Source organism: Pollicipes pollicipes, unplaced genomic scaffold (genome assembly GCF_011947565.3).
Source record: "Pollicipes pollicipes isolate AB1234 unplaced genomic scaffold, Ppol_2.1 Scaffold_4295;HRSCAF=5057_pilon_pilon_pilon, whole genome shotgun sequence".
Taxonomy (NCBI): domain Eukaryota; kingdom Metazoa; phylum Arthropoda; class Thecostraca; order Pollicipedomorpha; family Pollicipedidae; genus Pollicipes; species Pollicipes pollicipes.
In genome coordinates this window covers 9,362,544-9,386,396 of record NW_023596461.1, presented here as the reverse complement: position 1 = coordinate 9,386,396, position 23,853 = coordinate 9,362,544, and the positions used below count along the sequence as shown (strand labels likewise).

Below are 23,853 nucleotides of genomic sequence, written 5' to 3'. Positions count from 1 at the left end.
TTTTCTGTAACGTTTGCAACACACATATCCAAATATTTATGTGATAAATGCTACGAAAGCTTGAAACGCACTGCTTACACAAAAAGATATGCGAACATGAAACTATTATCCCGCGAATTCTACGAAACGTTTTAATATGGCTGTGGTATCCCAGATGGCGTTTAACAGAGGCTCTTTTCCTGGCGCACTTTGGATTTGGGAATGGGGGTTTCATATGAGCCATGTGACGCACTGGTTCAAACTTCAACCAACCAAGTTTTTAGTGACAGGCTCTTGCCCGCTGGGAAATCACAAACGTTCTTTTATTCGCATCAGTAGAGGTGGTTGTCGTGGGGACGTTGATCGCGACTGCATGGAAGTAGCGTAGTGCTTTCACAAATTGTTGGCAGTGTAAGTTTGAGTCGAAAATAATCTAAATTCGTATCTTTATTATGCGTTGTGGGTGCTGCAGTGGCACTACCCAGTGCTATTATTAGAAGAAACCAGTCCTGAGATTTTACTAGAGAATGTTCTTGAAATATGCCCCAAAAGTGGCACACTCCCTTTAAGTTGTGACGGATGTTATCTTTGTGTGTGTTATTGGCATTGCCGCACGATGAGAACAAGGTGTTACACAGCCCGTCTTCAAATAGGAATGCAGTGGAGAAGCTGACCAGTCGTCTTCAGCCTTCCCAGAACCGGTAGACGCGTGCGAGGGATTCCACAATGACAAAACACTTTTACTGACAATTGTGATCATGACTGGTCTTGCACATACCAGATACATAATCAAATGATTATAAACGATTATGAAATCCTGTCCTTTTCACCATGCAGTGATGTTGATCTCAACATGCTGCATACGGATCATGAAACGTTTGCAGCGCAACCTGGCCCAACGCCTCGGGAGGGACGTGGTCATGAGCACGGGTCCTCTAGATCGTGGAAACCGGTGAGAGTGTAACTTGTTTTTGTTACGGTAAATATCAGACTCGTGGAGTAATCATAGCATAATAAACGATGTAAAACGACACAAAACCAAAATTTGCGTACAATATGATAGGCAATATGAAAGGCAAGGAAGAAGTGGCAATATGATACAAGAATGACTAAAATGATATATCTATACTGATCTTTGTACCAATTATCGAATCCAAAATACCTTTAGAAATGCCTAAACATGCCCTAACTTGACGATCACTCTACTAGGCGCTCGGCGTGGCGTGGTCTTCATAGCGGAGGTAAACATGTATGGGACATTTGGGTCATGAACGCTGTGACGCGCGGGTTAACAAAGAGTATACCCTGGTTCATGGTTTCCACTGGTTCCTCGCAAATGCGGGCCTATTGTCGCTGGTTTCCATAGTTCGCCCAGAAAACTTAAATGAAACTCCCGCTCACTCCTGGTTCGCTCTATAAATGAACCCCAGTTCATTTCCTCATTGGCTCATTTGAAGACACTAGCTCGGGTTCCACTCTTATCAGTTCTACCCCTTTTCTGTCTCCTGATTTTGTCCCGCACAGACGCACGGCCGAGCTTGAAGCCGCCGCGTCTCGGCCCCAGCGGAGGCCCGGCTCCCCGGTCCCCACGGCCGGTGGAGTAAACAGACATCTGGTCTTCGTCGGTCACCGCTTCGACTGCAGCGCTCCTCGCAAGGCTAGTGCGGGACGCGACACACTCACACGCGGGGACGTGGCAGTGGCGTGCGATCTGGTCTGGCCCGTGAGGGGATTCGCTCGATTCCCAGGTAGGTCATCGTCAGGTGTCGCGCTTTTGGGAGTTATTGCAAAAGGTGAGGACAGGTGCGCAATGAATCGTTTTGGCTGGAGATGTAGGCGAATAGGTTGTAGATCGGTCGCCGAAGACGTCAAACTACTCTAATTAATCCCCGACACTAAAAGCTGCACTTTATGCATCATGCATTTATCCATCAGTTTTGATATAACTACTTCACCATCGACCTAGGCGAGAACGCAAAATGATGTAAAGAACACTTCGCGCTTTGTGATCGGTTGAATAATGTAGGCAGGAAATACATAACACCTACTAGCCACTACGATGGATCCACTTAATGCGATCATCGTAGCCAGACGGGGAAGCTTGTCCTCCATCGGGAATCCTTGAAAACTATCCTATCTAATCCTATGCCGGAAAAACCTCGCCATGAACACCCTTTCTATTACAATCACAGGGGGTGCCTGCGAGTCCCCCTGGGCGTCGATCCAGGGCGGCGGGCATCGCTCTGCTACTGTGGGCGTCCGCCCACCGTGTCAGCCGGTGTCGAACGGTCTGGTCAACTAGCAGAACCAACTGCATGCTGCTGTGAGCCTGGACAAACCAACCTTCTGCCCGGGCGACATAAACCTCTTACGTGTGGGCGGCCCTGGTCTTTGTCTTCTTTACGAGACCTCACGACCTCGGTCTGCTCCAACTCAACACGCCTACGTACCCGGACCCGACCGAGACTCTCTTGGATCACATCATCACAAACATTCCTGATGACCCGAAGTCATCTGTCTGTGCTGACTGAGCCGATCGCCGACCATCTGACCATCATTGCCTGTGCATCATTCAGTCGCCCCCGCTGTCGCCCGACGCCTTTCACCGTGCGTCCACGGCACAAGCTAAACTGGGATGCCCTCTGCCCCAATCTTCTGCAGGCGGACTGAAGTCCAGCTCACCGGAATGAGGAAGTGGGTCGGAAAGCGACCGAGCTCTTACGCGTGCGGTGGAACATGGTCGATATGCGATGTTCCCTCACAACCGTATCCAATGGTAGACTGAACTCAGTGTGAGAGGGTGACAAACTTCGGGGCCGGGATCGTCACCAACCGTCGTCCGCGGGATTCAGTGGCGGCGATTGTTCAAGCGCTGGGCTGGCGCGGTTTCAGTGACCTTGTCATCCACCGTGACAGCCTCGCTGTGTTCAGGGCACTCAAACTCATGGCCCGCAGTGGCGACCCGGCCCCTGTTCACCCCACGTACCGCTATATGCCAGTGTGCCACCCGGTCGGCAGCGCCGGGCATTCTTGATCTGCCCGCTCTTCGCCTGTCGGTGGCACACAGGGCCTTTTCGCATCACGCGGCCTTATCCTGGAGCCGCCTGCCGCCGACCATCACGGCCTCTCGTGCCCGCAAGGAGCTTCGCACCAGACTGCACGATGCCGACGGTTCTGCTGTGTAACATTGCTTGTCGCCGTTGTGCAACATGTTTTCACGATAAGTGATCTGGTTTTTGACGAAGTTGTGTGAACGACGGGATGACTGAGAATGTGCGCATGTGGTCCCACTGTCATTTTTTAATATCGCACCCATACTACTATCGCCATTGTACCGAACCGGACAGTATGCCACTTGTTGAAATGATTCGTGAATAAAATAAGCAGGAACGTGAACATGTGCCCAGGTTCCGATTTGGGGCATGGAATATCTGGCACCCGGCGGCCCCGCGGTATCTTCAGACGGATGTCGTCTGTGAGCACAACCTGTGGCCTGAGGTAACGAGCAGGGGTGTAGTTTCCGATCCAGTTGGGAATCTCAGCCCTCCCCCACCCCCCGCTCTGGGGAGAAAGTGATCCAAATCCGGGTAGAAACTCATGTTGGGTGTGTTTCTGGAATAGGTTTCGTCCTTTTCCCTGTCCCTCCTTCATCTACGTACCGTATCTGTAACAAGTTCATTACGATGGCAGTCTATTATTATATGCGCCACAGAAAAGCGAATGTTTCAACAGCCGAAGCTAGAACATGTCTCTCGAGACACACATCTATCACCTTATGTGGGGGTATGTGCTACAGAACGGGGAAATATTTTGCCCATCGCATCTCCAACCCCGTTAAGACATGCCTCTGGTATCTTACCGTCTTCACAATGGCGAATGCTGACATGCCGAAGCAGTGTCCTAGAATTGTCGACTTTGGGTGTAAAGCAACACCCTATGAGGAGGAATTTTTCACTCCTTTTCCACATATTTCATGTGAATTTTCCACTCCTGCCTGACATTGTCTAATCGCACATGCCAAACCCCTATTTCCCTTTTTGAGGTTTTCAGATGTCATCCAAAGCCGAGCTCACTTGAAACCACCAAGCATAAACGGGGCTCCGCAGAACCAGGACACCTATGGCTATGTCCTACCTCAGCGACATCTGAATCATGTCCATGTATCCACAGAGCAAGGGCGCCAGGTACCTCCAAGCCCAAGAACCCGAGCGACCCCAGCCGCTTGCACACATTAAGTTTGGTTTGTTTACAAAATGCATCGCAATCTGCAGCTGTGCGCAAAATGCAAGGTTTTGCACGCATCCCCGATTTTTTTTTTATCTCACCGACATTCCACGAAAGCAGAGGCTGGTGCAAACACCAGCAAGGCCTGGTAGATAATTTTACTCCACGCACTTCTTTTTTCCCGAGGAAACTTGACTACTAATTTGCGTCGCTCCCGAAATGCCGGAGAAAAAAGTTCAAAAAATGTCATTTAATTTAAACTTACCAGATTAATATCACCATTTGGGCACTTCTATTAATAGATTTTAAGTCAAGTCAGTCGATTACAAAATTTTGCGAGAAAAGTACCAGTCTTTATATTTATTTAGCTATATTTGTTTTTCTTGTTATCATACCTGTGTGATACTACTTTATTTTTCCTTCCTTTTTGATTGTCTCCAGAGAAACCATCTGCTGCTTAAAATATTGACCGATTTCTCTACAAGAAGCTCCAACTGCAAGCTTGTACGAATTACATACACTGATCGGATAAATTCGCCAGCCGCCAAAACATGTTTGATATGCACCCAAGCGTGAACAATTCACAGGGAATGAAGGAAACAATTTGAAGTACGGAACTTATTTTTACCGCCATTTTTGTCCTCCTAAAACTTCAGTTAACCGTTTTCTTGGTTCCTGGCGATGCTCAATAAGGATAAATCCAACCTTTTCGAGTTTCTGACTTACCCATGCTAACTGGCAAGGCTTAAAATAGCCTTGCCTAATGTTCTCCCTATATGGCAGCATTAGAATATGCTGCCATATGGAGCCTTGGGACAGACCTGACGCAGCTAATACAAAAGCATACAGAAGTGTTTGATGGCGAAATTCTGCCCCCTTAGAGACGGTCAGTCAGCTTATTGAAATGGGCAGTATAATCATTGTCCTCTGGATCCCAAGCCACAGTTATATACGTGGAAACGAGACAGCGGATGCACAAGCAAAGATGGCTGTAAGATTGAATGACGTGTGCAATTTTCAAATGGGTCCTAAAGATTATTTTCCTAAAGTGCGTCGAAGTGTTCGTGAATTATTCAACAAATATTGGACAGATTACAACCCCAGGACTAATTTAAAACGCATCAAAGAAGAGGTAGGAGACTGGGTCTCCTGTAAGCGAGCAGTCCGACGCGAAGAGATAGTGCTGTGCCGGCTGAGACTTGGGCATACTCGTTATACCCACTCATACATGATAGATAGAAACCTCCAACCTGAATGTGAACGATGTCAGTGTCCATTAACAGTGTATCACATTCTTCTTGAATGTCCCGTATATTTTCACGAAAGACGATCATTGGTAACACTATGTCAACGGTCCGAGCACAATTTTGTGTGAGGTCGCTGGTAGGAAATCAATTCCCGGACATCATTGATGGAGTGATGAAATATTTGCGACACTGCGACCTACTGAAACAATTGTGAAGTGCTGCCTTTGCGTGCGGGACAAGTGCAATTTTTGCTTTGCTGTCATTGATTGCTGCCATGTTGTTTATACTATATTGTAATTGTTTGAAATGAGTTGTTAATTCTATGTATAATTTAAGCTTGCGTGCATATCTGCGTACGATGTCTGACTGGATGCTTGAGAAATGTGAGAAGCAAGGAAGTGGTATAGGAATTATGTGTAGCAAATATGTGTATATGTGTGATACGTGGGCGTGTGCGTAAGCAGAGGAGATTACATGAATGAGGTTTGAACGAGCATGGTGAAGACAGATGAATGTGCGTGCATGCGTTAGAGTACACGGCATGGCAGATATGTGAAATTTCCATCTGGTAAATGCTTTGTTAAACGGCAATGTTGTGACTGCCGACTGACTGATGACTAACCTGCAATGTCTATCGTGTGGGGAAGCTGCGGTTAAAAGAAAATGATAAAAAAGAGCCTGGCAAAAAAAAGCGGACTTTTTGTTCTCGTGTTTTAGTTCACTAATCAGTTTATGTATCTGAACATTTAACACCGAGTTTTCTAGAAACTAACACCGTTTACTGCACCTCCTTGCTACACCACTATCCTGCACGAAAATTCCTGACCAGTGCGACACATTCCTTCTATCCTCTGTCGCGCTTAGTTACCACCTGTGCTACCAAACTTCTAAGACAACACTTCAACGATGGACGCCTGGGCCCAGGAGGCTATGCGCCCTAAACCAACAACAACAACAACAGAAATTCTGCCCTGTAGAGATGTTTATCATGCGCGCCTCTTATTTGTTTCGCGTTTCAATCTCGAAGGTTGGTGGGAATGACTGATACGTATATTTAGGCGGTGAGTCGGATGAGTCTGTCTGCCAGCAGATCGTGCAAACGGTACTGAATTTTTGTTTTTGGTGGATCAGGAAGAAGCCGGCAAGTCGGTAATTTTTTACTTGGGTTCCTGTATGGCCGACGGAGGGAAGAGCTACGCTAGCTGCAGGGTTTCGAGTATTGTCGTGCGGGGCAAAAGCTGTGAGGCATCAGCTAACATTGTGACGTCACTGAAAATGGTTTTGCATCGATCGGGGTCGGGGTTCTTTCGGGCCGACTGAAGGCCATAAGGCTTTTGCTTGTGATATGATGTCACTGGTATTCGGCTGGGTATGTGACGTCACTGGTCGTGAGTGTGTAAGGCTCTTTTGGGTCAACTGAATGCCGTAATGCATCAGCTGGCCATGTGTCGTCACTGGTATTCGATTGAACATCAGGCGCGGCCGGCCTCGTTCCATCTTTACTTTTCATACCTGTCTGCTGCAAGCATTTGCGTGCCGCATAGGGGTTTGACCGAATTACCCCAATGTGTGACGTCCCTAATCATCACTTCATACGAGTGCACTTAGGCCCCACGACCACGGTGTGTCGTGGTCCGCGAAGTATCACCGGATAGCGTGACGTCACTGGTATTCGAATAAATACTGGGTGCAACAGGCCGTGCTTCATTTTTACCTTTGTACTTGTCTGCTGCAAGCATTGGCGTGCTGGATGAAAGCTGCCGAACCACCTGAGTGTGTGACATCACTGGCCATGAGTTCCAACGGTGCTTTTCGGCCAACTGAAGACCACAAGGTGTCAGCTAGCGGACGTCACTGCTATACGACTGTAAGACGTCAATGGCCGTGGGTTTCCACGGGCCCTATAGGACCGACGAAATGCCGTTAGGCATCAGCTGGCGATATGACGTCACTGGTATTTGGCTGAACATCAGGCAACAGGTCATGCTCCATTTATACCTTTCGTACATGTCTGCTGCAAGTATTGGCGGATTTTTTGTGCGGCCAACTAAAGACCATAAAGCATCAGCTAACGATGTGACGTCGCTGGCACTCGACTGTGCGTGTCGCTGGTCATGAGGTTTTACGGCCTCTTTTGGGCCGACGAAAGGTCATACGGCAATGACTGAAGATGTGACGTCACTGGTATTCGAATGAACTTCGGGCGCGACAGACCATGTTCCACCTTTATCTTGGTACCTGTCCATTGCAAGCATTGCCGTGGAAGGCTCTGCCAAATTAACCTGAGTGTGTACGTCACTGCCATTAATTTGCACACTCTTTTGAGCCTACTATAGGCCATAAGGCATCAGCTGACGATATGATGTGCACGGGTTTCGACTAGACATCATGCGCAAACAGGCCATGCTCCAGTCTAAACCATGTTTTCGTCTGTACCTTTCGCACCTATCTACTGCAAGTATTCGCGCGCGGACCCAGGGGGGCTCGGGCCGAAATTACCTTAGCGTGTGGTGTAAATAGTTATGAGTTAACGCGGGTTTACTCTGGCCTGAATGAAGGACATCAAGCATCAGCTGACGATATGACGTCACTGGTAATACTTGTACCCCCAAACGGTATAATGCATCAGCTGATGATATGACGTCACTGGTGTCCGACTTAACATCAGGCGCGACAGGCCATGTTCTATCTTTACCTTTCGTACCCGCCTATTACAAGTATTGACGTGCTGAATGAAGGCTCTGTCGAGTCTCCTGGGTGTGTAACGTTACTGGTCATGAGATTTTTCTGGCTCCTTGGAACCCTCTATAAGGAAACATGCATCAGTTGACGACATGATGTCAATGGTGTTCGACTTAACATGAGGCGTAACAGGTCATGTTCCATCTTTGCCTTTCGTACCTGTAAAGTATTGGTGCGTTAAATGATGGCTCTGCCGAGTCACCTGAGTGTGCGACGTCACTGGTTATGAATTTTTACCAACTATTTTTGGCTGAGCGAAAGCCATAAGGCATCAGCTAACGAAATGACGTCACTGGTAATCCACTGAGTGTGTGACGTCACTGGTCATGAGCTTTTACGGGCCTTTTTTGGCCGAGTTCAGGTCATTAGGCTGATAACGTTATAGCGTCACTTGACGATATCAGTTGCATAACCATGTTCTTTACTTGCACCTGCCTAATGCAATATCTGCACTACAAAAGCTCTGTCGATTCGCCTGAGCGTGGGTGTAATGCCATGAGTTGTGGGTGACTGACGGACATCAGCATCAGCGACGATATGACGTCACTGTATCAACTAACTCCAGATTCATCTTGGGTGACGTCGCTGGTCATGAGTTCCATACGGATGCAACTTGGGCCGGCCAGGCCACAAAGCACATACCTCCCGGTTGGAACAGCCCAGGATGAGATCCGTCGTCATCTGGTTATTCGACTTCTAATCATCAGGGATCCAACATGCCCAAGTCGTACTTCTTTAGCCGTTTTGTACTTGTTTATTAAAGGCACATGATCGTGCTGAATATGAAGGCTCCGTCGAATCTCCTGAGTGTGGTGTACGTCACTGGTCACGAGTTTTTTACGGGCTCCTTTGAACCCATTTTAGGTTATAATGCATCAGCTGATGACATGACGTTACTGGTGCTCGACTAAACATCAGGCGCAACAGGTCATGCTCCATATTTGCCTTTCGTACCTGGCTGCTGCAAATATTCGCGTGCTATATGAAGGCTCCGCCGAATCACCTGAGTATGTGACGTCACTGATCATCAGTTGGTAGGAGGTCACTTGGCCACCTACGGCTACGGAGTTCCGCAGCAGAGGTGGGAGATGCACCATAGTTAAGCACACTAATTTTATTGTGCGCACCATTAAGTAACAACTTCAAACGCAACGGGCTGTTTCAACGACTAAAATTTTGAACCAACGTAAACACAAAACAAAGGTTTTCCCAGCCCACAAACCGACGTATATGCAAAGCTATTCCGCCCGACATCACAGGATGCGCCCCTGAGCAGCTACGGTCCGGAATGCCCTGATGGCTAAATAATAATCAAGGGCGCCGCCTAGCGGCCATAAGTCTGGGCCACAGCCCGAATATCAGTGACGTCATATGGTCAGGTGATGCTTGATGTCCTTCAGTCATCCCGAGTAAGCCCGCGTAAACTCATGACCAGTTACACCACATGCTCAGGTGATTCGGCAGAGCCTTTATGTAGCGCGCGAATACTTGCAGTATAGAGGTGCGAAAGGCAAAGATGGAACATGGCCTGTTGCGCCTGAGATTAAGTCAAATACCAGTGATGTCATATCGTCAACTGATGTCTTGTACCCTATAGGTACAAAAAAGCAGCCCGTAAAGAACTCATGACCAGTGACATTACACACTCAGGAGATTTCACAGAGCTTTCCTTAAGCATGTCAATGCTTACAATAGACAGGTACGAAAGGTAAAGACGAACATGGCCTGTCGCGCCTGGTGTTAAGTTGAATACCAGTGACGTCACATCGCCAGATGATGCTTGATGTCCTTCAGTCAGCCCGAGTAAACCCGCGTAAACTCATAACCAGTCACACCACACGCTCAGGTGATTGGGCAGAGCCTTTATGTGGCGCGCGAATACTTGCAGTAGATAGGGTGCGGAAGGTAAAGATGAAACATGACATATTGTATCTGATGCTTAATTGAATACCAGTGACGTCATATCGTTACCTGATGCCTAATGGCCTTAAGTCGGCCCAAAAAGGCGCGGGAAAACTCATGACCAATGGCGTCACACACTTAGTGGATTACCAGTGACGACATATCGTTAGATGATGCCTAATGGCTTTCACTCGGCCAACAATAGCCTGTAAAAACTCATGATGACGCACTCAGGTGATTCGGCAGAGCCATCATTAGGCTCGCCACTACTTTAACAGGTGCGAAAGGCAAAGATGGAATATGACATGTTGTGCCTGATGTTAAGTCGAACACCAGTGACATCATATCGTCAACTGAAGCATTATACCATATAGGGGGTTGAAAAGAGCCCGTAAGAACTCTTAACCAATGACGTGATATAACACGCGAATGCTTGCAGTAGACAGGTACGAAAGGTAAAGATGGAACATGGCCTGTTGCGCCTGATGTTGAGTCGAATACCAGTGACGTCATATCATCCCGCGACGCTTTACAGGATATGATGCTTTGTTGCATTGGGCTGCCCAAGCGAACCTGTATAAACTCATGACCAGTGACGTCACGCACTCAGATGGTTCAGCATCACCTTGATATAACACGCGAATGCTTGCAGTAAACAGGTACGAAAGGCAAAGATAGAGCATGGCCTGTTGCGCATGACACCTAGACGAAAACCGGTGACGTCATATGGTCAGCTGATGTGGTATGGCTTACAGTGGGTTCAAAACAGTCTATACAAATTAATGGTTAGTGACGTTACACACTCAGGTAATTCGGCAGACCCTTCCTTCAGCATTCAAATACTTGCAATGGACAGGTACTAAAGGTAAAGATGGAGCATGGCCATGGCCGCCTGAATTGTATTCGGATACCAGTGACGGCACATCTTCAGTTAATGTCGTATGACCTTTCGTCGGCCCAAAAGAGGCCGTAAAATCTGATCACAAGTGACATCACACACAGTTGAATGCCAGTGACGTCACATCATTAGGTTATGCTTTACGGCCCTCAGTTGGCCCCCAAAGATCCATAAAAATGCATGACCAGTGACGTCACACACTCACGTGATTTGGTAGCTTTTATTCATCACGCCAGTGCTTGCAGTAGACAGGTACGAAGCTAAAAATGGACCTTGACGTGTTGCGACCAATATTTAGTCGAATATCACTGACGTCACGATACCCAGTGATATTTCACGGAACATGATACACCGCGGCCGTGGGGCCTAAGTGCACTCGTATCAAGTGATGATTGGTGACGTCACACATTCAGGTGATTCGGTCAAGCTTTTATTCGGCACGCAAATGCTTGCAGCAGACAGGTACGAAAGGTAAAGATGGAATAAGGCCCGTTGCGCCTGATGTTTCATTGAATACCAGCGACGACATATCGTCAGGTGATGCTTTACGGCATTCATTGCACCCAAAAGAGCCCTAAAGCCTCACAACCAGTGACGTCACATATCCAGTCGAATACCAGTGACATCATATCGCTAGCAAATGCCTTGTAGCCTTCAGTCGGCCCAAAAGAATCCCGATCGATGCAAACCCATTTTCAGTGACGTCACTACGTCGGCTGATACCTAACAGCATTTCTCCATCATGGCAGTACAGGAACCCTGTAGCCAGCGTAGCTCTCTCCCCACCGTCGGCAATACAGGTACCCAAGTAAAAAAAAGCCGGCAAGTCTCCTGTGGACCAAGTAATTGCTTGCCATACCTGCTTTCAGCACCTGGTTGGTAACGAGAGTTAGCCATTTTCTGTTTTAATGCATTGGGTTTTGCCATAAGACAAATTATGATGCCTCAAGGCATGTAATTGGCTTATTTTGTTACATATGCTTGGTTATTTGCCCCAAATTTCTTAAAGTAGTCCCTCATGGCTGCTTTAATCAGATGTTTTCTATAGTTGTCATGGTTTGCTGACTGACAAATGACCATGCTGTATATATGCACTATATTTTTAACACAGGGTACTCTAAGCTGCTTAGCAATTCCAATATGAGTTAAATATTGCTATGTAACAAATAGTCAGGCCACCCCATTTTAAATGTGAAGCTAACATCTCAAACTTTGTCATTAAATATGAATGAAGAAGCCCAAATAAATGCATTTGCTGCAGCTGAAAAGGCAAGCAGCAATACTGGCATGGTCATCTAAAAGTTATGTTATTTTGGAGAAGAGAGATTATTTTGTGGAGCATGTCCATTTTTGCCTGTGACATAGGCTAACCATAACAATCAAAATATGTTGTTCAAAGTGATTTAAGGTGTTTCAATTTGCATGTTGTCAACTTTGTCTGATGTCAACAAGCATGCAAAAATGAGCTGAATAAAAATGCAAGTTGAAACCAGCCAAAAACTAGCTTTAATTGTCATGTTTTTATCACAAGTGCTTTTGTCAACAGATAGGTGAGTTCAGATGATGCTCATCATATGGGCTACTCTAAGTTAGGTTAAGTTGGTCAAGTACATGGCAATGGGCAATAGGAATTGTGCAAGAATCATTAACTCAGAACTGCTGCTGCAATACAAATAGGTTATACAGGATGAGATGATGTAAGGCCTCTTTAGGTTAGACATAGGCTACTTTCATGGAAATAAGCATTGGTATTTTGTAAGAAGCAGTGACAAAATGTCTGTTTTCCTTGACCCCACCTTGGCCAGCTAGATACCCTTCGCTCGGGTGTGGGGGGGTTAATTTGAACCCCCCTCTGAGATCTTGGGAATTAAGAAAGCTAGAGACACAAAATTTACAGGGTGTCTTGAACTATATGTGAACTCACTTAGGTTAGGGTTCCAGCTTCCTAGGTCATGACCTTCAGGTCGAATAAGGTCAAACAAGGTCAAATTCCAAGTTGGTTTCCAAAGTGCCCCCAGAATCAAGGCAACTGTCTCTGAGCAAAAGGCCACAAGCCCATTTGAGGTCATTGACCTTGTTCAGCCCTTTGAAGGTCATAGTGACCAAAATGATACAAGACTGCTCTGCATTTTCATTTGAATAAGTGACAGATTACGCTTGGCCAGTATGTTCCAAAAACAAAATGTTCGACCCGGGTCGTCTTAGGTCAATGGCCTATTCTGACCTCTAAGAAGTCAATTGAAAATGTATAATGCGGTTCCTGCTGTCAATAAATTCGAAATGAGCATCAGAAACTATCCCATACAGCAACCCCTGGAGTATAAATCAGGTTGGTTTTGACCTTGGTCTGAGCATCATGCCTGACCTTAGGTCAACGTAATTTGCTCATTTAATATTTGCGGTGCCTAAGAAAGCATCTCAGATGTTTATGTCCTCGTCAAACGCTCCGTTGTTGTATCAGATTGAACGCTTCCCTAGAAATTGCCTTCGCTGAAACCATGGGCTGACTTTGACCTGTCATAGGTCAGCGACGTTACAAGGTACATCTAAAATTGGTGTGTCAAACGATCTGCTATGCAATTTTCCACAGCTATGCAAAATGTGGCGCGGCTGTGCCGCGCTGTTCAAAAACCATTCGGAAAAAGCCCTCAGAGGGGGTGGGGGTAAATTTGCCCCCACCCCACCCGATCGCGCGTTAATATATTCTGTCTCACTTTAGTGACCTAAGATGTTAAAAAACGAAATAGTTTTGTCAGGTTTCTGATATTACGTCCATGCGAACATGAAATAGATGTCTTTGTTTGCTGAAGCATCCGTCACGAGCTCGTAAGTTCCGTCTTTTGTGAACGGATTTTTTCACTCCCGCACGGTCTTTTTGCGATGGAATTTTTCACTCCCACCCTAGTTCAAAAGCGATTCTAGCTCCCTGCGCCGAAGCACGCACTACCCGCCGTCAGACAACCGCACTTACAAAAATACCTTCGGTCACCAGTCGCAATATCCTACGGCCCATATCACGGTGGTGATCCAGCGATAGATCAGGCGAAGCTCATCCCCAACAATCGTCACACGGCCTGGAACATCACATAAACCGTGCGCTTGCTCAGCGCTTGGTTCTGGATGATGTAATATAAATAAAAAGACAAAGCCCATTAATACACGCACGCATTCATCGAGCCGCCCCAAACTGTGGTGTTTATGGAGCTGGATCAGCTCGCGCAGGGTCTGGTTCGGTGCGAACCATAAAACGCGCGGTAACTGTCGGTGGGTAAGTTGTTTATTATTCCAAGGTCAACAGGGGCCCATTTCATATGGTAGCCCGGGAGGGTATGGACTACGGGGAAATGTGAATGATTTTCATTTCAACGATACATAGACACTACACAAAGTACAAGAAATTACCCGAGATATTTCATCGGACGGAGACAAAGGTTTTAATGTAGAAATCGATGCTTTCCTTAACACGCGCCCGGGTGGCCGCCTAGATACCCTTCGCGCGGGTGAAGGGGTCAATTTGACCCCCTGAAATCTCCGAACTAAGAGAGCTAGAGACGCCAAATTGACAGGGTGTGTTGACCTTTACGTGAAATCACTCGGGTTAAAGTTTCAGGTTCCTAGGTCATGACCTTCGGTTAAAAAAGTCAAACAAGGTCAAGTTCCAGGTTGGTCTCCAAAATGCCCCCAGAACCGAGATATTTTTCTAGGCCAAGTTCAAATTACCATACAGGTCAGTGACCTTTCTTGACCTTTTGAAGGTCAAGGTGACCAAAATCACACAAGATTGCTTTGAGTTTTGCATTTGACTAAGCGACAAAGATTACGCTAGGCAATATGTTCCTAAAACAAAATGTTGACCTGGGTCATTTTAGGTCATTGACCTATCCTGACCGCTGCCTAAGAAAGTATCTCAGAGATGTATGGCTTCGTCTAACACTTCGTTGTTGAATCAGATTGAAGGATTCCCTAGACATCGCCTTCGCTGTAACCATGGTCTGACTTTAACCTGCCATAGGTCAGTGACCTTACAAGGTACATTTACATTTTTGATGCCAAACAATCCGCTATCCAGTTGTCTACAGAATGCAAAATTTGGCGTGGCTACGCCGCGCCGTTCGGAAACCATTCTGGAAAAACCTTCGGGGGGTCAATTTGACCCCAACCCCACTCCTACCCGAGCGCGTGTTAACAAAGGGCAGCGTACACCAAATAAAAACACCATTCAGCACCGACGGCATTCAACGGTGCATTCAAAATCGGCACTTAGTCCACGGAAGCCAAGGAGCTGAACAAGACAAGACTCGTGATATGTGGCAGCAATACGGGTGGCTGTGGCCGGCGGCGTTCTCCAAGACGACTACACCAACACATCTCCGTCGCCTGTCTGATCTGCGCCGTTTGTACTGCGGAAGATCTGGCCGGGCCGGCGGTCTCTGGGGGCCCGCTTGGCGGCGCACCCGACACGAACCGACGGCTGCAGCGGGGCCTCAGCGCGTTGAGGCCCCTTTGCAGGGAGTTATGCCCGGCCGGACCGGGACGGGCCGAGCCGCCAGCTCGGCCGCTGCAGCCGACGGGCCGCGTCCGGCCCGGGCCCGGCTTCAGTGCGTGTGCTCGGCCGTCCGGTGCACGCGTGGCGGGGAGGCAGAGTGGCTGGCGGGGGCGCGGTCGGCGGAGGTCTCCTCAGAAGTGGAACGGCGGCGTCTCCATGGCGTCCTCGTACGAGCGCGACATGGCCACCACCTGCGAAAGGCGGCGAGCTAGCAAAACTGTCTCATCTCTGAGAAAATTTGTTTTTGACAATGAGACTCTGAATTGGGATTACGATCAATTCCATTGACCCTGGGTCAGGTATAAAGGTTAGACCGAAGTGAAAACCAACCTACATTTTACTTGGAAGTCTCTTTTAAGGAGGTAATTTGCTTTGTTCATTTCATGTTTTTTATCATGGGGACCGCAATAAATATCTGCCATGGACTTGTTAAAGGTTCGAGTAGGTCACTGACCTAATATGACCCAGATAGACCTAATGTTTGTTATCAGCATACCGCCTCACGTAATCCTTGACGTTGATTAAAACAATTGAAACGATCTCGTAGCTTCTGGTAACCATGACCATCTAAATGCCAAACAAGGTCATCGACCAAAAAAAGAACACCAGTGATCTTAAAACAGGTATCTAGGTACAAGGCGGTTTTACGAGGAGACTCGCGGCACTTTGGACACCAATCTGGGGTTTTACCTTTTTTATCCTATTTGACCATAGGTCACGACCTAGGAACGTCAGATTTTGACGCGAGTGAGTTCACGTATAGGCCAACACACCCTGTAAATTTGATATATCTAACTTTCTTATTTTTTCGATCTTAGAAGAAATTGACCCTTCCTGAACACGTAGTCTTCAACCGGCCAACCGGGCGCGTATTAAACTGGCTGTTAACCGATTGCCTTTCATCGTTGACACCTCGTGCTGGCGTAGTCGACGCGAATGTTACAGTGGCCATATTTGTCTTGACCATGGGCACAATATGACAAATGAGGTGAGGCTTTGACGTTTCTATGGCGTCATATGTGTTTGGGTGACTATAAAACGGGCGGCGCGAGATAGGCCGCACAAGTTCGCGCGCGTCAGAAGCGAGAGGATTTGAAGTCTTCAAAGGGGCTTGACTTTGAATTGCAGAGAATGGTCTTGAAACTGGTTATTTCAGTTAGAAACTCCATTCAAGTGTGGAACAGTCATTTCAATATCGCCAGCGTTTGCAGGGAGGCCAGACGGGCCCGTGCCTGATCTACCACGTGCTTTTTTCTAGCATTTTCTCCCGCCATGGAGCCGGGCGACCTTCCACCGACCTACGTGGAGGGGTTCCACGACCTGGACGCCGTCAAAAGAATGAAATACACCCGGCTGGGAAACACAGGTGAGAGTAACATCAGACGGGCAGTCAGCTGGTGGTGTAGGGTGAAGTGCGCACTGTTGCCGAGTCGCAGTGGGGGTAGCAACAAGCGCCTTCGGACAGCACATTGCTTCTCTCACAGTATTGGCCCCGTTTCGTTACGAACGTCTTCATCGGCGGCTGTCTCGACACCGGTCTGACGCGGGCGGCGCCGCGTCCGCCGCCGGCGCCTGTGACCGCGTTGCACGTGCCGCAGACCTGATGGTCTCAAAGCTCGGCTACGGCGCCTCGGGACTGGGCCTCTGCTACGAAGCCTACGACTGGGAGGCGGCGCGCGCCGCGCTGCTGCTCGCGCTGCGCAGCGGTGTCAACTACATCGACACGGCGCCCTGGTACGGCCAGGGACGCAGCGAGCGCACGCTCGGCCAGGTCAGCAGCCCCGCCCGCGGCCGGCGCGCAGGTCACGGCTGCATAGCTCCTGCGCTGCGGGCGGCGGGGGTGGCGATGTCGGACCTGAACGCGCAACGGTTAAGGATCCGTTAGAATGTGGGCAAACGCAGGTTAGATTGTGTTAGTAAGCACATGCTCCTCTCCATGGCATGCATTTTCCTCTCAAAAGTTCAGGACAATTTAAGTGGCATTTGAAGATCTTGCCTCTCTGTCTCCATGCTGCCAGCACCTATCTCACCATCGCTTGCGCGTTCGTAGTCGGGATATGCGCGTACACGTATTGCCGGGACCACGTGCAAATTAAACACAGCCCGATGCTGGAGCATTTGGACATGTGATGCATATTGCACGAGTTTGATGGGTTGGTTATGTGAAGAGGGGGACCAAATGCACGCCTGAATCGAGCTAAAGCCTGTGGTATCAAACTGAGAAAAGCACGTTGCGCCGCTTACCTTTACGACGATTTAATTCCTACAGCTGACATGTCATGCATATACGCGCCCGGATGTTACCGCCGTAAGGCCAACACCTCAACTACGATGTGAAAGTAGGACGGCGACGTGTCAGCGGCAGCAGAAAAAGCGATTTGCATTTATCGTTTTCGCCTAATTTTTAGGTAATGCAACGCTTAGTCTGCTCTCGGCGCCAGATGCAAGTAACAGGTAAAATGGTAAAGTTTTTCATGCGTGCGATATCAATCACCCTGGCAGGGAGGGCGGGCACCGCAAAGAATCGAACTTCGTACCACTGGCTTACCAGACATGCAGCCAGTCGCCGAAATAGATTGTGATATAAATTAAATAGACGTGATATGAATATGAATAGAGTGTGATATATAGGAGATTGCTGACGTAGGCGACGCCATATAGCCTCAGAAGCTGGATACATCGTGAATCTTTACCAGCGGCGACTTTTTGGGCACCTGCGTAGTAACAGCCAAGATAGAGCCAATCTTTAAACGATACAAAATTTTGAAACTATCGGATATTGCTAAATCTCAAATGTTAATTGTGATGCACAAATTTTTAACTTCACAGCTCCCTGCATCATTCGATTTAATTTACAGTCCCTACGAATCCAATGACATGGATATGAGGCGAGCAAAACATTTAGAACAACCTTTCTCTTATCGTAATTATAGACTATTTACAGCATCCTGCCTTGGCCCTAAGCTGTGGTACGACATTATGGTTCCATATTTTCCAAGAATAGCTGATATCCCTGTATCGAAAACCATCGTTAAGAACATCATCCGCAAGCATTTCGTGAACACATATTAACGTAACAAACATATTTGAAGACATTGCCATCCTTGTGCTGTACATATCCAACGCACTTCATATTTGACCTCCTTCATGTTTCATAATCAATTTCTGATATAAAGTCATGCACATATACCCAAATTAATGGCGCTGGCTCCGGGAGTTCTCCCAGCAACAAGCTCTGCTTAGCTGGGTGGACTACTTGGAAATCCAGCCCAAAACCCAGCACAAAAATGACCAGGTAATTGCCCCCTCCGACTTGTGACTGTATAACCCTTACTAACACCGGGAATTGAGTGGTTGTAGATTATTGGGCGGTTGTAGCGGGCTGTCATTAGCTGATTTTGGCTAATGACTACTTTAAGCCTTTTCGTCTATGATTTTTCCCTCCCTCTCACATAACACAATTCCCTCGGGTCTGCTCCACCTCCTCGCCTGTTTTTTTTTTTAAGTTTGTTTCATCTTCCTAGCTGGGAGTGCCGCGACTTGATTTTATGTTTTCTGGTGTTAACGTACGGTTTACTGCGTCGCTGGGATTGAGGGGGGGGGGGGGGGCACTCCTGGTTACCTGTTCTTGGGTAACGGCGTAGAAAAAAAACAGGCGGCATGGCTGTTTATGAGAATTCATTCCGACATTCACCTCAAGTGGGTGCCTGACTACATGGTGCAGTTTGACTGATGCATCCTGTTATCAACGGTGTAGCGGCGCCCTCATTTTCCCAACATGCGTTGGGGATATGAGGACATGCATGGCACCAATGTGACGCATCGGTTATCACACAATACCGATGACGGTAATTATTGGAGCAAATCGCCAGAGTTTATCCTACACGCGGGTTGAGGCCTGTACTGACTGTTGTCCGTTGGAACAGTAAAATGTGATTGTATATGTCGTGATCACGATATCATTCCTTGAATCAGCATTGATCACGTTTCCAGACGGAGCGAATTCAATTAGCTTTTGTTTGTTGTTTGGGCCCACTGTTGTTTGCTAAGACTTATTTGGAGATAGGTATTAAGCGCGATGGTGACTGGACGGTTATATTTTCCCGACATTGGAAAAAAGGTGCATGTTTTTTTGTTTTGCCACAGACGCTTCTATTCCTCCCATTCAGATGTTAAAAGGCGTTCCTAGAAAAGCGTACTACATAGCCACCAAGGTTGGGAGATACGACAAGGACTACGAGCACATGTTCGACTTCTCCGGCCAGCGGGTGCTGAAGAGCGTGGAGAACAGCCTCCAGCTGTTGGGACTTCCGTCTGTTGACGTCCTCCAGGTCGGTACAAACACCGGCCGCCGGCCCATGCACGCGTGGCGACCCCATTGCCGGCTCATCAGCCAGCGACGGGCTGTCATCGCCAACCGGACGGCTTGATGGGCGTGACGTGATGCGGACGACGGGAGGCGAGAGAGGTATTGGACGACTTTCGCATGGGAGCTGGGTCAGGAGGCCATCGCGGTTTCTGGCCGGTCCGGCTGCGTTTCCGGTCATTGATAATTAGCTGTGCATGAAATTACGGATTTTCAGTGATTCTGATGTCTCTTCGATCAAATAGGACACGCCTATCCGACACGTATTGTAGTTCTCGCCTGGTCTCTGTCCCTTTTGTTGACCTACAGTGGACCTGTAACGTTGTAGACACACGCCTGCTAAATCCCAAACCACCTCGCTGGCAGGTGCATGACCTAGAGTTCTGTCCGCGCCCCGTTTTGTTGACCTACAGTGGACCTGTAACGTTGTAGACACACGCCTGCTAACTCCCAAGCCTCCTCGCTGGCAGGTGCATGACCTAGAGTTCTGTCCGCGCCGCGCCACCATCCTGAACGAGACGCTGCCTGCGCTGCATGAGGTGCGCGCGCGCGGCCTGACTCGCTACCTCGGCATCACCGGCTACCACCTGGGCGCGCTGTTGGACGTGCTGGACCGCTCCACCGTGCGCGTCGACACGGTGCTCTCCTACAGCCGCAACAACCTGCACGACACGGCTCTGCAGCGGGTGCTGCCGCGTCTGCAGGCGGCCGGCGTGGGCGTCATAGACGCGGCCGCCACCTGCATGGGCCTGTTCTGCCCGCAGGGGCCGCCGGACTGGCACACGGGCACACCGGAGGTCCTCCGCACGGCCGAGCGGGCCCGCCAGCTCTGTCAGGTGAGGAGGCTGGGATCAGGGACGCCAGCTCTGTCAGGTGAGGAGGCTGGGATCAGGGACGCCAGCTCTGTCAGGTGAGGAGGCTGGGATCAGGGACGCCAGGTCTGTCAGGTGAGGAGGCTGGGATCAGGGACGCCAGCTCTGTCAGGTGAGGAGGCTGGGATCAGGGACGCCAGCTCTGTCAGGTGAGGAGGCTGGGATCAGGGACGCCAGCTCTGTCAGGTGACGAGGCTAGGATCAGGGACGCCAGCTCTGTCAGGTGAGGAGGCTGGGATCAGGGACGCCAGCTCTGTCAGGTGAGGAGGCTGGGATCAGGGACGCCAGCTCTGTCAGGTGAGGAGGCTGGGATCAGGGACGCCAGCTCTGTCAGGTGAGGAGGCTGGGATCAGGGACGCCAGCTCTGTCAGGTGAGGAGGCTGGGATCAGGGATGCCAGCTCTGTCAGGTGAGGAGGCTGGGATCAGGGACGCCAGCTCTGTCAGGTGACGAGGCTGGGATCAGGGATGCCAGGTCTGCCAGGTGACGAGGCTGGGATCAGGGACACCAGCTCTGTCAGGTGACGAGGCTGGGATCAGGGATGCCAGCTGTGTCAGGTGAGGAGGCTGGGATCAGGGACGCCAGCTCTGTCAGGTGACGAGGCTGGGATCAGGGACACCAGCTCTGTCAGGTGACGAGGCTGGTATCAGGGACACCAGCTCTGTCAGGTGACGAGGCTGGGATCAGGGATGCCAGCTCTGTCAGGTGACGAGGCTGGTATCAGGGACACCAGCTCTGTCAGGTGACGAGGCTGGGATCAGGGATGCCAAGTCTGCCAAATGAGGGGGCTGGGATCAGGGACGCCAGCTCTGTCAGGTGACGAGGCTGGGATCAGGGACGCCAGCGCTACCAGGTGAGAAGGCTGGAATCAGGACGCCAGATCAGGGCCTGACCTGTCAAGATCAGGTCCTGGTCTCTCCAGACCAAGAAGGCTGGGGTCAGGGTCCGTCAGCTCTGTCAGGAGAGGAGAACTGGACGCCTGACAGCAGAGGCTCTGCGCGTCATTCCGTGTCCCTTGCCGATGACCCCGCGTCATCCCTCCCTTGCGGGCGGTATTTTCACTGCCGCCCTCACAGATCACCCGAGGAAGGCTGCGAACCGGACGTGTTTCGCACCGCAGTGAGTAGTCGCGCCGCGCTCGTTCGCCGCTGGTCCTTGTGATGCGCCGGCTGCCGCGGTCCCGCCAGCCTGACGCGTGTCGCCCCCGGTCGGCAGGAGCGCGGCGTCAACATCGCGCGCCTGGCGGTGAACTTCGTGCTGACGGAGCCAGGCGGCGCCACCTGCCTGACGTCGATGATGACGCCGGAGATCGTGCGGGAGAACCTGGCTCAGGTTGACCGCCGCTTGACCGACCTCGAGCGGCGGTGCTCTGACGAGATCAGAGCCAGGTGAGACCCCGGCGGCAGCGGCTGCGACCCGGCGCGCCGGCTTCTGCCACCGCGGCCGGATCGGAAAACAATTTGAAGGGGGAAACAAAGGAGAGCGGCTTACGAACACTGGCTTCTAAGGCTGTTTTCAGGGGGAGATAAGGAAAGAGGGAAACGTGTTGTTAGGAGAGCCTTATGCTCATCTGGTGTTCATCTGTTAAATGCGCGCATTTTCTAGGGCTGACTTTCTCGTGCCTCTTAGGCACGACAATACTTTTCACATGTAAATTTCTAATAGCCGTCCTAAAAGCATTTCTATCCCGTCTACATTCCCCACCGGCTGTTAGGGGCCAACAGCTGTGACAAGGCTGTTCATTGGGTGCGTTGTACGTGGCTGTGCTGATGGCGTGTCTGGCTAGGAACCTCCGCTGTAGCCATATGACTTTGGGAGGGTTCCGAACGGCTTCAATCATGCGGGCTCAGGTCATGCCCGTCACCAAGGCAGTATGAAGCGTCATCGGACCGGTACACGGCGCCTGACTCTGTTCCTCCCCCTGGGTTCGCTCACTGCACTGTCGTGTTCTGCCTTCGTTTGGCAGGTTCGCGGCACTCAACCCCGATGTCTGCCACTGGGAGGGCATAGCAGAGAAGGAGTATTGGGACGCCTTAGGCCTCACAAAAGACGACGACCGGGTCTAGATGGACGACAGCGGATTTATCACCGAGCCCCTTATCAAATAGTGCAGCCATTGCTATTGCCTTTCCTATCCTGGCGCACTCGCGAATGGGCTGGGCTGTGGTATGGGCTTTCCGAGACGCATGTTCGTGCGGCCACGTAATGATACCTGCAGGCTGAGTTCCCTGACGAGGTCAGAACGAAAATGAGATCAGTCGTATACCGAAGTGCAATTATAAGATGGGATTGCATGCGCATAGGTAGTTTACGCATGTCAGACATACAGAATGAGGGCAGTTCCAGAACGCTCCTAGCACTGTGGAGAACACCACAAATGCAATAAAATATGTGGTGCTTCGGGGATCAATAAGCAGTCTGATGTCTCGGGCTATTTTTTACAGCCGTTTTGATTGAAACACACAAGGCACGCTTCATCATGACTGTTGCGCGAGCTTTTTCTATGCCGTTACCCAAGAACGGGTAACCAGGAGTGCCCCTCCCCAATCCCAGCGACGCAATAAACCGTACGTTAACACCAGAAAACATAAAATCAAGGCGCGGCACTCCCAGCCAGGAAGAGAAAACAAACGTAAAGAAGCAGGCAAAGAAGTGGTGCAGACCCGAAGGAATTGTGCTATGTGATGGGCAAGGAAAAATCATACATGAGAAGGCTTAAAGTAGTGATCAGCCAAAGTCAGCTAATGACGGCCCGCTATAACCGCCCAATAAGCTGCAACCTCTCATTCACAGTGTGATGGTTGTACAGTCACACAAGTCGGAGGGGCAATTACCTGGTCATTTTCGTGCTGGGTTTTGAGCTGGATGTCCAGGGAGTCCATCCAGCCGAGCGGAGCTTGTTGATGGAAGAACTCCCGTAGCCAGCGCCGTGAATTTGGGTTTATGTGCATGACTTCAACTATATCAGGTGATTATGGAACATGAAGGTTAAATATGAAGTGCATCGCATATATGCGGCGCAAAGGATTGCAACATGTTCAAATATGTTGGTTACGTTAATATGCATTCACGAAATGC

The 23,853-nt window shown here is 49.4% G+C and overlaps 1 protein-coding gene across 6 annotated transcripts in view; it reads left to right on the top strand.

Moving 5' to 3' along the window:
• The window catches only part of LOC119096749 (L-galactose dehydrogenase), a 35,761-nt gene extending 12,288 nt beyond the window's left edge, over positions 1-23,473 (top strand). Inside the window, exons 1-7 of one of the 6 annotated variants that reach the window (XM_037219662.1) lie at positions 1,657-1,727; positions 16,797-16,904; positions 17,137-17,309; positions 19,708-19,869; positions 20,375-20,740; positions 21,991-22,163; positions 22,742-22,871. In XM_037219662.1, coding sequence (XP_037075557.1) covers positions 16,811-16,904; positions 17,137-17,309; positions 19,708-19,869; positions 20,375-20,740; positions 21,991-22,163; positions 22,742-22,841 — 1,068 coding nt within the window. In that variant the 5' untranslated portion in view covers positions 1,657-1,727; positions 16,797-16,810 and the 3' untranslated portion in view covers positions 22,842-22,871. The other 5 variants (XM_037219665.1, XM_037219666.1, XM_037219667.1 and 2 more) reach the window with 5 other exon arrangements.
• Positions 23,474-23,853: the final 380 nt, after the last annotated feature.